A 13,028-nucleotide genomic window follows, 5' to 3' on the forward strand; every position below is an offset into this window, starting at 1 on the left:
AGCCCCATTTTGACCGATTTCAAAATTTTTCCATTAAAAATAAGAAAATCTTCTTTTTATTACAAAAAAATTAATTAAATGGTATATTAAACTTGGATGTTTCGTTTAATATCGTTTTTTTTAAAAAATTTAAAAATTTTTTTTTTTTATTTTTTTTAAAAAAAAATTTTTTATTTTTTTTTTTTTTATGTAACGGGGGGGTTAAAATGGTCAAATTGGGGGGGTTTGGGGGGATCATGTAGGGACAGCTGTGAGGAGGTTTCGAATCGTTGCGAAAATGTTCAATCCAAGACCTTCTTTTTTGGGGAAATATTGTGATGGAAGTCCGGAACAGGTGAAACCGTGCAATAAACAAACGTGTCCAGGTATGATACACAACACATTTCAGGTTGATTGACAAAGGAATTCATTTTTAAATGCCTGTTTGAAAAACGGACTTAGTATGTGATAACGCGTGGGCCTGTCCGTCTGTCTGTCTGACCGTCAGTCATACTTCATGTCCGGAGCATAACTCAATAATTATTAAATGCATTAACTTTAAATGTGGCATATTGGTAGATAGCGATACTTAAGGCGGTGTGCAAAGCACATATACTAGGTCTGTTTGTAAAAGGTTTAGGTTACACACGGAACTCAAAGTTCATATTTGACACTCATATTTCGTATCTGGAGCATAACTTAATATCAATTCAAGGTATTGACTTCAATCTTGGCATACAGGTAGGTGGCAATGAGACGATATGCAGAATGCATGAAACAGGTCTAAGGTCAATGTCAGAGCAATGTCAAATCTGTCTGTCAGATTTTGTGACAAGAGAATAATACTTTGACTACCATTCAGGTATTGACTTCACCTGCAAACCCCCGCTATTTCACAACCCCACCCCCACTGCCAAAATACATTCCACATATCCCACACATGCCCTATATCTTTTTTCTTTAAATTTTTCTTCTCCCCGCCCCCCTCCCCCCCCCCCCCCCCCCCCCCCCCCCACGGCCGCTATTTCACAACCCCACTCCCCACTGCCAAAATACATTCCACATATCCCACACATGCCCTATATCTTTTTTCTTTTTCCTCTGATCTAGATTTTCGCGCTTTGCAGAGCTCTTGTTTTACATAAATCACTATTTATTTATAGGCTAAACAAATTAAAAATACAATTTAAAAGATGACCAGAAGTCTGTTTTACTAACGCTTGATTGTAAGTTCTGAAAGAACAAATACCTCAACATTTTAGTACATTCTTGAGTTAAAAGAATAGGTTTTTTTTTAGAAATCAGGTTCCAAGACTGATTGTAAACTGATATTATCTTGTGTAGAAATCGTGATTGTAATGACTTAATATTCGTCTGCAACTGCCACTTTAGGTAAATGAATTATCGTTTTGTGTACATAATGTACATTGAAGAGGTGTCTAGAAGATATTTTGAATTTATCTCGTTATATGTTATATTCCAAAAGCGATTACACGTTTTTGATGAAATTATTAAACCATTATTTTGTATATATTTAACATAAAGGTGAGGTCATTTTCTCTGGTAAGACTTCCTTATTATGGCAGATATTTTTGTCAGTGAAACAAACTTATCGTGTTATTCTGTTTTTACTTTTTCTATGCATAATTGTAAACACATCTGGTTATAACATGTGAATCTTAATGATGAAAAGGAACATTACTGATTTAATATAATAATTTCATACAATTTTAAGTGTATCATGTGTCTTTTTTGCAAATAACCTAGAGCAAATTCAGTATTATTTTTATGATGTAAATGTAAATCCTTTGTACATGAAGCGTTGATCTGTAGGTATTCTCTAGTTATGATTCATGTTTTACAGAACACAATGTGGCATTCACAGCGTACAATATATACAAAAATTCGTCAAGCTACGCTACCCTCCTGTTCCAGTACACCCACATCAACAATGGAAACGCATATGACAGAACCACAGGAAAATTTACATGTAAAGTTCCTGGTGTGTACCATTTTGTTGTGACGTTAACAAAGTATTATCAAGATATTAACTTTTTGGATGCATATTTGAGAATCAATGGTAGCAATAAGCTTTATCTGCGCTTTTACCCTAAAAACGATAACAGCAATGAAGTTGGTACCTACATGTTGACTGGTGCTGGTACCTTCCATCTGAACCGGAATGATGTCGTAAATGTCCATGGCGTTCCTAACTATTTCGTTGGTAGTGGATATTCTTACTTCACTGGGTTCTTGATAACCCCTGACCAATAACGTCAGTTTATTAATTATTGAATAAACTAAATCATACAAAAATCAGAAATATAATGTAAAAAAAAAGGACGATAGAATAAATCATTTTAATAATAGTCAAAGATGATAATGGGAAATACGCCCATTTTTTGGTGACAAATGTATTTTTAGTTGGAGAAGTATCATTTATTTCACAGAAAATTGGGGGAATTCATAATAATTGATGGCTATTCTGTCTCAAATGTAACAGGAAGAAAGGTTTTAAAAGCAAATGAAAGTCAGTATCCATTTTAATTTTTTTGTTAGTGTTTAATTAAGCAAGATTTCAAATGGTAAATCTATTCACATTTCAATTTTGGTGAGACCTCCTCGCGTACAGAAAAATTCTGAAATCCTGCACTGTTTTTTTTTTTTTTTTTGTTTTTTTTTTTCATGAAAACTTACACATTGCACATTCACTATTCTATCAAAAGGTTTTAATAAAAATTGCATGCAAGGTAATAAAAGTTGCGTAAAAACTTTCATTTTAAAAATCAGCTAAAAGGTGATATATGAAGCTGTCCAGAAGTGTGCATCCATGTGTAAATAATCCCACAAAACGTTTTTGTTTAACAAATAGACGAAAAGAAAAAGACAGTTTACTTAGGAAAGTGGAAAAACCGCTGGACAGTCAAGACCAAACGCTATGGTTAGCCCGTTGGACTTTAGGTCTGGTTCAAATTTCCCGTCCGGCTGACATCCCGACATGTCTGCGTGTGTTTACTTAAATTAAATCCCGTCTACAGCAGTATCGCCTAACTGGATGGCTGGGAGGTATTAATCCTGCCATGGGTCGGTTGAAATAAGTGTTCCATCTATTCACGGTGGGACCTTTGCCAACTCCCTTAAGCAAGAAACTTTACTGTTTTTTATAACTTTAGCAAAGGAATGCCATGTTTATTCTATGATTTTATACAGCTTTATAGGTACAAAAAAACAAACAAGCAGGTGAAAGTTTACCCCAATTTGGTTTCTATATATATATTTCTACTCTAGCGGACCTATCCGCAGCAAATGATTTCGTTCATTGTAGTGATAGTGTTTCACCTGAGTTCAAATGAAGAAAATATATTTTCCTATAAAATAAAATATGCATTTGTATCACTGTTCGAATATTTTTCATTTATGTGCAATGAAATTTTTTCATTATATAAAATAGATGAGACCCACACATCGTGAACTGTCTCTTGTCTGTTCTGTAAAGAAATGCGCATGGTGAATGCATAAGATAGCTTGCCTGGGAAGCGTTGATATATTGGCTTTTTAGAAGAAATCTCCTAAAACCTATGCATTCCGATCACTTAATTTGCCTAATGGTTAATGGCATTCATCGAGTTTTGATATTAAACTTGTCATTGCAGGATTATAAAAGTTAGAAAATTGTCAGACTGGATTCCGGCTAAAGATAGCTCTCAAGTGTTTGCATATCTATTCTAAATTATTATGTTTAATTTAAAAGTTTAGGTGCTTTTCTTTTCGTAAGATGTTTTCCTAGTGGTTATCGAGTATGTATAGTGCCATTGACACTGTGTGTTGTCATAAAGCTCATTTCTAACATTTGCATAGTTGCATACCAAAAGAAAAACTTGCATTATTTGTGTATATAAAAAAATTTTGAGTGAATTAGTCTGAAGCTTGACATTAGTTATAATGCTCTTGTTTTTCGTTCGTAAAATCTTGTCGTATATTCATTTAAACATTTAATAATGAGCTATTTCCTTTAACTATTTGTGCATGTTTAGTTAATTATTAATTACTTCATATATATGTTATCTGTATATGTTATATTTTGTATATTCTTGTAAATGTAATGAATTCGCTCATGTATATCTATATTATCCTTTGTAATATGTTTTGCTCTCGAGGAGGAAAAAAAGTATCTACTATCTTTCTGTTACCCTTGACCCATGTTAAAGACCTTAAGGACAGTAAGTTCTGAAATAAGGGTATTTTTCCTAATTCACGTCCCGATTTGGCAAATACATACATTGATAATCATTGCGCAGTGTTATGAATTAAATCATTTTTAAAAGTGATCTAATTCAAATTGTCCGTAGTCATGTGTTAATTTCAAAAACGGACCTTCCCAAAAAGGTCATTCCTGTTGTAAGGATTTCTATTACAAATCTTAGGGGTGCATGATTTTCCTTTATGTGATCTTAAACGGTTATTCTATAATCACATGCGTTTACCTATGATAAATTATATCAATCTAAAATATGTGAACACTTTGTCACAGGCATTAAATGTAACAAACACTGTTTTAAATTTATAGTAGACAAAAAAAAGTGAACGCTAGTTGCTTTTTTACAAAATATTCGATATAAGTGCGTAAAAACTGGGGATCGCCCATGTTTATTTGGTCTAAAAACAATTGTATTAAAAAAATAAATACTCATTGCGGAATGAATTCTACGAGTACTGTTTTTATGTCCTACCACCCCCGTCTAATTATCAAACCGATTGTATTTTGGTAGGGTTGCAGGATTAGAAGTAAGTAGGTGGCGATATGAGTTAGTGAGGTTAGGATGGAGATAGCGATAGAGAATATTATAGGGTGTATACGGTAGAAGATAGGTAGGGTATGTATGCCATCCTACTATGTTCTACCATCCTACTATCTACCATCTTGTCACTACCGCCTTATTCTTTTCTAACGCACATGCATAGTGTCGCATCCCTTTTCTTACTGTGCACCAGCAAAAGTGTGCCCGTCATGATTGCAAGACACGCAATTGGGCATACCCCTAAGTATATAACGTTGGAGAAAATGAAAATGACAGATGTGGTAATAGGATAGGAATGACATTTTACCATCGTATCCTTCCATCTAATATCATATCCTTTATCATGCCATCGCCACACCCTACCATCCTATATTACAATCTACCATCGCGCTTGAAGTAGGCATGGCGAGTTAAGGTTGTGAACACATTTTTTCCCCGAATTGTGCTTTCGTCTTTATATTTACATGTCCATTCTTTATCTACGATGTTGTTAGGGCATCGCGACTATTTGTACACATGTGAAAGTGGATTAAGAAACCAATATTTAAAGTTCTAAAGTACGAATGTGAAGTAAATAGTTCGCTTTTCCAATTAAGTCGTTGCTTCAACTTTTCAACATAGAAGGCCTAGTTTCTAGATTTTATCATCGTGTTTTCGATTTTTAACCATCGTAGTTTCGTTATTTCGATTTTTCAACATCGTTGTGTTTCGAACTCACAGTATCCGGCGAGGGTTTTAACGGGACACCGTAGTTATCACGTTATTTTACATTTATTTTACATTCTAAGTATGATTTCCAGATAATTTGTACTTTACAGTACTTTGGTTATGGTTAATGTAAATATTTGTCTTGTACTTTATATTATGTTGACACTAAATAATATGCTTTTACATTATGCAGATGCTATATTATGAATTAATGTGACGTTTTATTATGTAGAATGTATATGACTTGAACTTATTATACGGATTGATATGCTAGTGTGACTTGTACATACTTAATAATATACGTACGTGACTTGCACTTTAATTAATAATGATGTTCAGCTATTTTATGATGTTTCTAATTACAAATAAATGTAGTAACCAAAATATACGCCGTCTAATTCTTCTGATAAGTTCTATGAGTTAAAATGCTTCTTTGGCCTACTTTCGCTAGGAAGACATATTCAGTTTGATAGCTGTAGATATACACGAGTCGTCATCATTATATGGTTTCCATTTGAATTTTGGCAAAGGCGGTAGTTGACCGCTCAATTAGAATAATGGTGAGAGTGGTATATGAAAGATCAATTAGAATCCTGATGAGCGTAGTAAGTAAAGGATCAATTGGGATCCGGGTAAGAGAGAAATGTGAAAGATCAATTAGACTCCTGATAAGAGCGTATGTTTAAGGTTAATTAGAATTTCCTGATAAGAGCGGTAAATGCATTAATTAGATTAATAAGATTAATTAGAGTTCTGATGACAGCGGAATATGAAAGATCAGTTAGAATCCTAATAAGAGCAGTATGTGAAGACCAATCAAAATCTTAATGAGAGCAGTATGTGAAAGATTAATCAGAATCATTATGAGAACGGATTGTGAAAGATCAATCAGAATCCTTATGAGAACAGTACTGGAAAGATCTATTAGAATCAGATGTTTGTTTGTTTGTTTGTTTTGGGTTTAACGCCGTTTCTCAACAGTATTTCAGTCATTTAACGGCGGACAGTTAACCTAACCAGTGTTCCTGGATTCTGTACCAATACAAACCTGTTCTCTGCAAGTAACTGCCAACTTCCCCACATGAATCAGAGGTGGAGTACTAATGATATCAGACACAATGTCGTTCATCAAATAGTCACGGAGAACATACGCCCCGCCCGAGGATCGAACTCGCGACCCCGAGATCCGTAGACCAACGCTCTTACCTATTGAGCTAAGCGGGCGGGCTTAGAATCAGATGACAGGGTTTTATATGTAACAGACCAGTTAGAATGAGAACACTATGTGACAGATCAGTTTGAATTCTGGGTGGAAATTCGGGGTAACTAACTAGGCCACAGTTCATTCCAAAGTTACAGTAGCTGAAGCCTCCTGAGACGAACTTTGTAGTTAACCTTTACCATATTAATTAAATGCCTTGATCGTATAGAAATAAAGCTTTCAAAACTAGACTCGGTAAATCTACCGTTAGAGATAAACAGTGTTGACCGATACGACCTTTTAATCAAAAGTGCAGACGAACATTCTCATCCATCAAGGGTGTGTTATAGTCCCGAGACTTCTGGCATGCGAATATATATACTCTAATGGCCAGTTTTTCAACTCTAGCACTAAGAAAGGCTCAAACCAGTATTAGTTAAGCCATCGCTCAACCTTGTTTTCTAACGGATTTTTACTAATACTCGGCGGGTATATTTGCGATGTATTAGCTAAGCCTTGGTCACACACTGTAAACATATAGATACAGTCATCGGACCGTTTCGCTGTATTTTTCATATATAAAACGTGTTACTTTGGTGATTTACTACTTTCGAAAGAGAAATTCTCATAGAAATCATAGAAAAATAAAAAGACACAGAAGCACTAGCGCCCGTCTAATGAATGAAAAAAACATTTGCTCGGAAAAAAGGTGAATTTATTTCAATGTAAGACTACAAGCATTCCTATGTTTGCTCATTGTCTTATTGTTTTCATTATTCTTAAATATTCCACCTTTCATGTACAAAACACGTGCAATATGCACTTGTAATTAGGAATGAATTTGTAAATTTAAATTAATAGTATAGGTACTCAAATTGCACTTGCAAATGCATGAATTTCAAAATCCACACGTCATTGAAAGGAGACGTATATACACAGACGTGCGTATCCATATATAAATATGTTCACCTACTTATTTGTGCGTTACATGTACTTATAATTAAATACATGCACTTACTATGCCCCAACGATAACTTGATATTTACAAACATGACTATAAATAGATTATAATGGAACATAGGGAATTCAGCATTTTTCTAGCATGTTACAATCTATATATTTCTAGATTTTGTACCAGTTACAAATTTGCTCAGTGGTAAAGCATACTGTCCATGGTCAACAGATCTTTTGCCGTGTGGGTTCGAAACTCAGCATTGAGAATTAATTTTTATTTCACTTTTGTATAAAAATTAAGTTTCCTTCATGAGCTCTGTGACAATACGACAGAGACTGAGATACCTAAAGCCGATTTGGCAGATCAGAATAGTTTATTATATATCAAAGATGATATTGATTAAATACATGTACTTAAGCCATGCAAATAATGAACATACTGTTGTGTTATATAAAGACATATATACAAATTCAAACCATCAAAGAAAGAAACAAAAATAATGAAACAAAAATGAAAACGAATAGAAAAAATATCTGAAAAAAAAAAAAAGAAACATGAAGATTCGAACCCACAAAACGATTTGTTTATACCCAATTGTTGTCTGCAGTTTACCCAACTGAGCTATTTTTCCATGTACATAGCGGATATTTAAAATGAAAGAAATACTAATATTTAATTGTCAAGTAATGGGTAACCATTATGAATTATTATTTCATAAGTTATCACGAAATAAACTCGTCCTCGCGTTTCGGCGGGAATCACGTTATCATTGGGGATAAGTATATATTTATGCTTGCATGTATATTTTGAAACGTGTACAAATGTAGCGAATTTAGTAAAGTTAAAACTGAAGAGTTGAATCTGTTACATTTTCAGCTCGACTTTTCGAATAAAAATGAGCTTTTGCACTCGCCTCAGCGTCGGCGTCGCTGTTGGTTTAAGTTTTTTTTATAAAGCAAAACATCTGTAATACTAGCTTTACTGAGACGAAATCTATCCAAAGCCCGCCGTTACATGACTGAAATACTGTTGAAAAACGGCGTTAAACCCAAAACAAACAAAAAATCTATCCAAAAGTCCAAATCATCGTACATAACGAAAGGGTTTGCTCAGTCCCGTATCATTCCCTCCCTCCTCAACATTTCCGCTTTAACTTCATACTGGAAATTTAAATCCATGTCTAAATATTCCGCTTCCCTCTTTTCTTAAACCACCTATGCCCCAGGTTTAAAATAACAATAGAAAGATAAGCCATTGCTGACACCGCTCAAAGTTATTCACGTGCTGACTTAATCGTTGTAAATATATCCGACACGGCTTAAGTCAGAGCTTAAGTCTTTACTTAATAGTTGAAAAACTGGCAATAAGTATGGCTTGGGAGACAAAATAGACAAATAAACCGTTAGATTAATAAAACTAGTTCGGTTTAAGGACTTGTCCCACCTTTCTTTTGAAGAAAGACATAATCAAGTTAACACAAATTGTATCAAATAAGTGAGATGACCACAAACAAGCTGACAGTTTTTATGTTATATGGCCAGTTTTTCAACTCTAGCACTAACAAAGGCTTAAACTAGTATTAGTTAAGCCATTGCTCAACCTTGTTTTCTAACGGATTTTTACTAATACTCGGCGGGTATATTTGCGATGTATTAGCTAAGCCTTGGACACACACTTTGAACATGTAGATACAGTCATCGGACCGTTTCGCTGTATTTTTACATATATAAAACGTGTTACTTTGGTGATTTACTACTTTCGAAAAAGAAATTCTCATAGAAATAATAGAAAAATACAAAGACACATTAAAACACAAAAGCACTAGCGCCCGGATATTGAATGAAAAAAAAAATGTGCTGGGAAAAGGTGAATTCAATTCAAGGTAAGACTACAAGCATTCCTATGTTTGCTCATTGTCTTATTGTTTTCATTATTCCTAAATGTTCCACCTTTCATGTACAAAACACGTGCAATATGCACTTGTAATTAGGAATGCATTTGTAAATTTAAATTAATAGTATAGGTACTCAAACTGCACTTGCAAATGCATGAATTTCAAAATCCAAACGTCATTGAAAGGAGACGTATATATGTAGACGTGCTTATCCATATATATATACATGTATATGTTCAACTACATATTTTTGCGTTACATGTACGTTATAATTAATTACATGCACTTATATATTTATGCTTGCACGTATATTTTGAAACGTGTACAAACGTAGCGAATTTAGTAAAGTTAAAATTGAAGAGTTGAATCTGTTACATTTTAAGCTCGACTTTTCGAATAAAAAATAGAGCTTTTGCATTCGCCCCAACGTCAGCGTCGGCGTCGCCGTTGGTTTAAGTTCTTTTATAAAGTAAAACATCTCTAATACTAGCTTTACTGAGACGAAATCTACCCAAAAGTCCAAATCGTCATACATAACGAAAGGGTTTGCTCAGTCCCGTATCATTCCCTCTCTTCTCAACATTTCTGCTTTAACTTTATGCTGGAAATTTAAATCCATGTCTAAATATTCCGCCTCCATCTTTTCTTAAACCACCTATGCTCCAGGTTTAAAATAACAATAGAAAGATAAGTCATTGCTGACACCGCTCAAAGTAGAAAAATCCAATCGATGGTTTAACTTTTGTCGAGCCCCGTTATTCACGTGCTGACTTAAGCGTTGTAAATATATCCGACACGGCTTAAGTCGGAGCTTAAGTCTTTACTTAATAGTTGAAAAACTGGCCAATAGATGTACATTTTTATAATATAAACCCAACGATTGTGCTATTTTCCGACGGGAAATTCGGATCCCGATTCATCGTTACAGCAATAGAAGATGTCGTCATTCAATCCAGTATCGTCACCTTCTCCTTGTTGTGACAATCTTCGTATTTAGACGACAAATAGCGCTTCCTTTGTCACAGCTGTTGCTCCACTCACCCCAGTTTCCACAATAACCATGACCAGGCGGACTGTTCAGTTCTTTATCAGCATTGTTACCGTCGAAGTCACGACATAAAAATTTCACGTAGTTTGCGGAAGTGTCGTCAACTGCCCCTGTTGTAATCAAAGAATGTTCGTGCTAGTTTTCTATCACGTGTGACATTTGCTGGAATTGGTCCCCATTAAAAGCAAAAAAAAATGAAATTTCAAAACCGGTAAAAACAAGTTTACGCAATATTCAATCATATCTATAATTGTCCATAAATAACAAAATACATGCATTTAGAATCCTTAATTGTCCTTCAAACGATCCCTGAATTACCACTACGGTGTATTTTTGGCTGAAATAGCTCACAATAAAAACAATAAAAAGTCTTTAACATGTGAAGATTTTCGACCCTTCTGTGCCGGTATAAAATATAAAAAAAATCAATGAAAAATGACAAATTTAGGATCAAAAGCTTTTGTTGCTATTATTATGTTGACTATATTTTGCTATGATTTGCAAAACTGGCTACAGTTAGTTTTATACGGGAATATGGGGTAATCGGGGATAATTTCTCTTTTTGTCATTCAACGGGGACCAATTTTGGCCAAAGTCACACGGACTTTTTATCTATACTATAAATGATGAAATGTATTCAGTGATTTCCGGCTCAAGTTTATACTAATTTGTTTTAGCTCGATTGTGATGAAAGCTTCAAGCTTATTGGAACCACTCTCGAGTTTTACTTCCACTGTTCGGTTGAAATGGCTTGGTCAATGACAATTAAACAAAATATGTGAAATTTGATGATCATGTTTTCGTCAGAAAACCTCAACAGTTGAACAAGTCTTGGTTTCTTTTTCGTTTTCACACTATTGCAGCTGCTGCTCAGTACTGGCCTGTTTTCAAAATACTAACCCGACTCAGAGGTTGGTGGCAAATTACTGCATAATATCGTCACGAAACCATACGCCCTGCCCAGGGCTCGAACTCAAAGCTGCAGAGCTGGTTAACTTGTGTAGCGAGTACAGATAGATATATATAAAGCACGGGTTTTTCCGCGGTACAGGTTGCGTCTTATTGTAAATTATATTTTAGGCGATATCTTTTGTTTCCGGTGCTTCAACTTGCAGGTCGAAACCAACCAGGAACTTTGACGCATAAAATTGTTGATTGCACGTCTGTCTTTGACCAGCTGCCAAATGGACTCTCACCAGAAGTGATTTGGTAACCTAACTGCGCATGTCCAGAGTCATCACTACACGTTAGTCGAGTAGCATTAAAGGCTGTATCATCTTCAGTGAACTGGTTACTTTCAAGATGTTTCAAATTCAAAGAGGCTCACTAATTTATCTAATTAATGTCCCAGAGGGCAAAACTGGGGATTTGACCAATATCCGTTCCGTCCTGCATTTGTTACTTTCAATATTTTAGTTACGTTCCGGTTACTAGTTTCTAAAAGAAACCCACTGGCTACGCTAATAGACAAAATAAACAGTACAACACAATGTCGCATTGTTCTTGCTTGTTTCGGAACGAATATTGTAGTATACGTGTCCGCTCTAGAAAGACCTTTAGTGGGCTGATAAGATATCTTTTGTTACTACAATTTAGCCAGAGTTAATTTCGAAATGTCTCAACATTTCAAAATAAAGGAACCAACGCAGCATAATTGTAAATAAAATACACTTTTAAGTGTCACTTAAAATTTCAAAAGTGTTTCGAATACATACGAGTACAAAGGATAAACGATGCTACATAGAATAACCGTATTTGCATGAGGATGGCGACCTTCGCAGTGGTTTCCAACGCTTGTTGTTCCGCTAGAGACATGTTATATCTCTGGATGTTGGAATGTGTTTTTATTCATTTAATCTAGCTGACTGTCTGAAACACTGTCGGTTTCCATGCAGCCAGGTCACATTACAGAAGAAATATATACTAATACAGATTTAACTTAATGAAAAACGTACAGAATGTTCAACAAATCTTCTATGTGAATTGGGTACCATGACCTCTTTTATTTTCGGGTGAATGAGCAGGGATGCCTATTATAGTATACTTTGTAAATATAATGAATTATTTCACATACGTATCATAGTTTTGCCTGACGTCAGTGTTATACATGTAGCAATGAAGTGACATTGCCAATTTATACTAGATGCCCACGGGCAACATGTCGAGCCCGCCAGCTGTCAAAAGGACTGGGAGTTGCACGTGACACTCCTTGTCTCATTGAGGCAAACATTTATGCCAAATAAAAAAGAGATTGCAAAAATGTACAATATAAGTTATTTAAAGTAACAACAAAGGGACGTAAATCTTAAAAAAATTTCTAAGTTCACAAAAAAATCCTCACCAGTAGAGATAGGTCAAAAAACACCTGAAAATTGGATGTAACATGCATGTTGTACTACAGAAAAGTGGTCTAGATTTTTCCCTACGACCAGTAATAAAAAAGT

At 34.8% G+C, this 13,028-nt stretch overlaps 1 protein-coding gene across 1 annotated transcript in view; it reads left to right on the forward strand.

Annotated features, from left to right (window-relative positions):
• Window positions 1-275: 275 nt before the first annotated feature.
• Window positions 276-13,028, forward strand: part of LOC128549761 (complement C1q-like protein 3) — a 65,984-nt gene continuing 53,231 nt past the window's right edge. Inside the window, exon 1 of the mRNA XM_053527272.1 lies at window positions 276-365. Coding sequence (XP_053383247.1) covers window positions 278-365 — 88 coding nt within the window. The 5' untranslated portion in view covers window positions 276-277. The remainder of the gene's footprint in view (window positions 366-13,028) is intronic.

This window comes from Mercenaria mercenaria, chromosome 16 (assembly GCF_021730395.1).
Source record: "Mercenaria mercenaria strain notata chromosome 16, MADL_Memer_1, whole genome shotgun sequence".
NCBI lineage: Eukaryota > Metazoa > Mollusca > Bivalvia > Venerida > Veneridae > Mercenaria > Mercenaria mercenaria.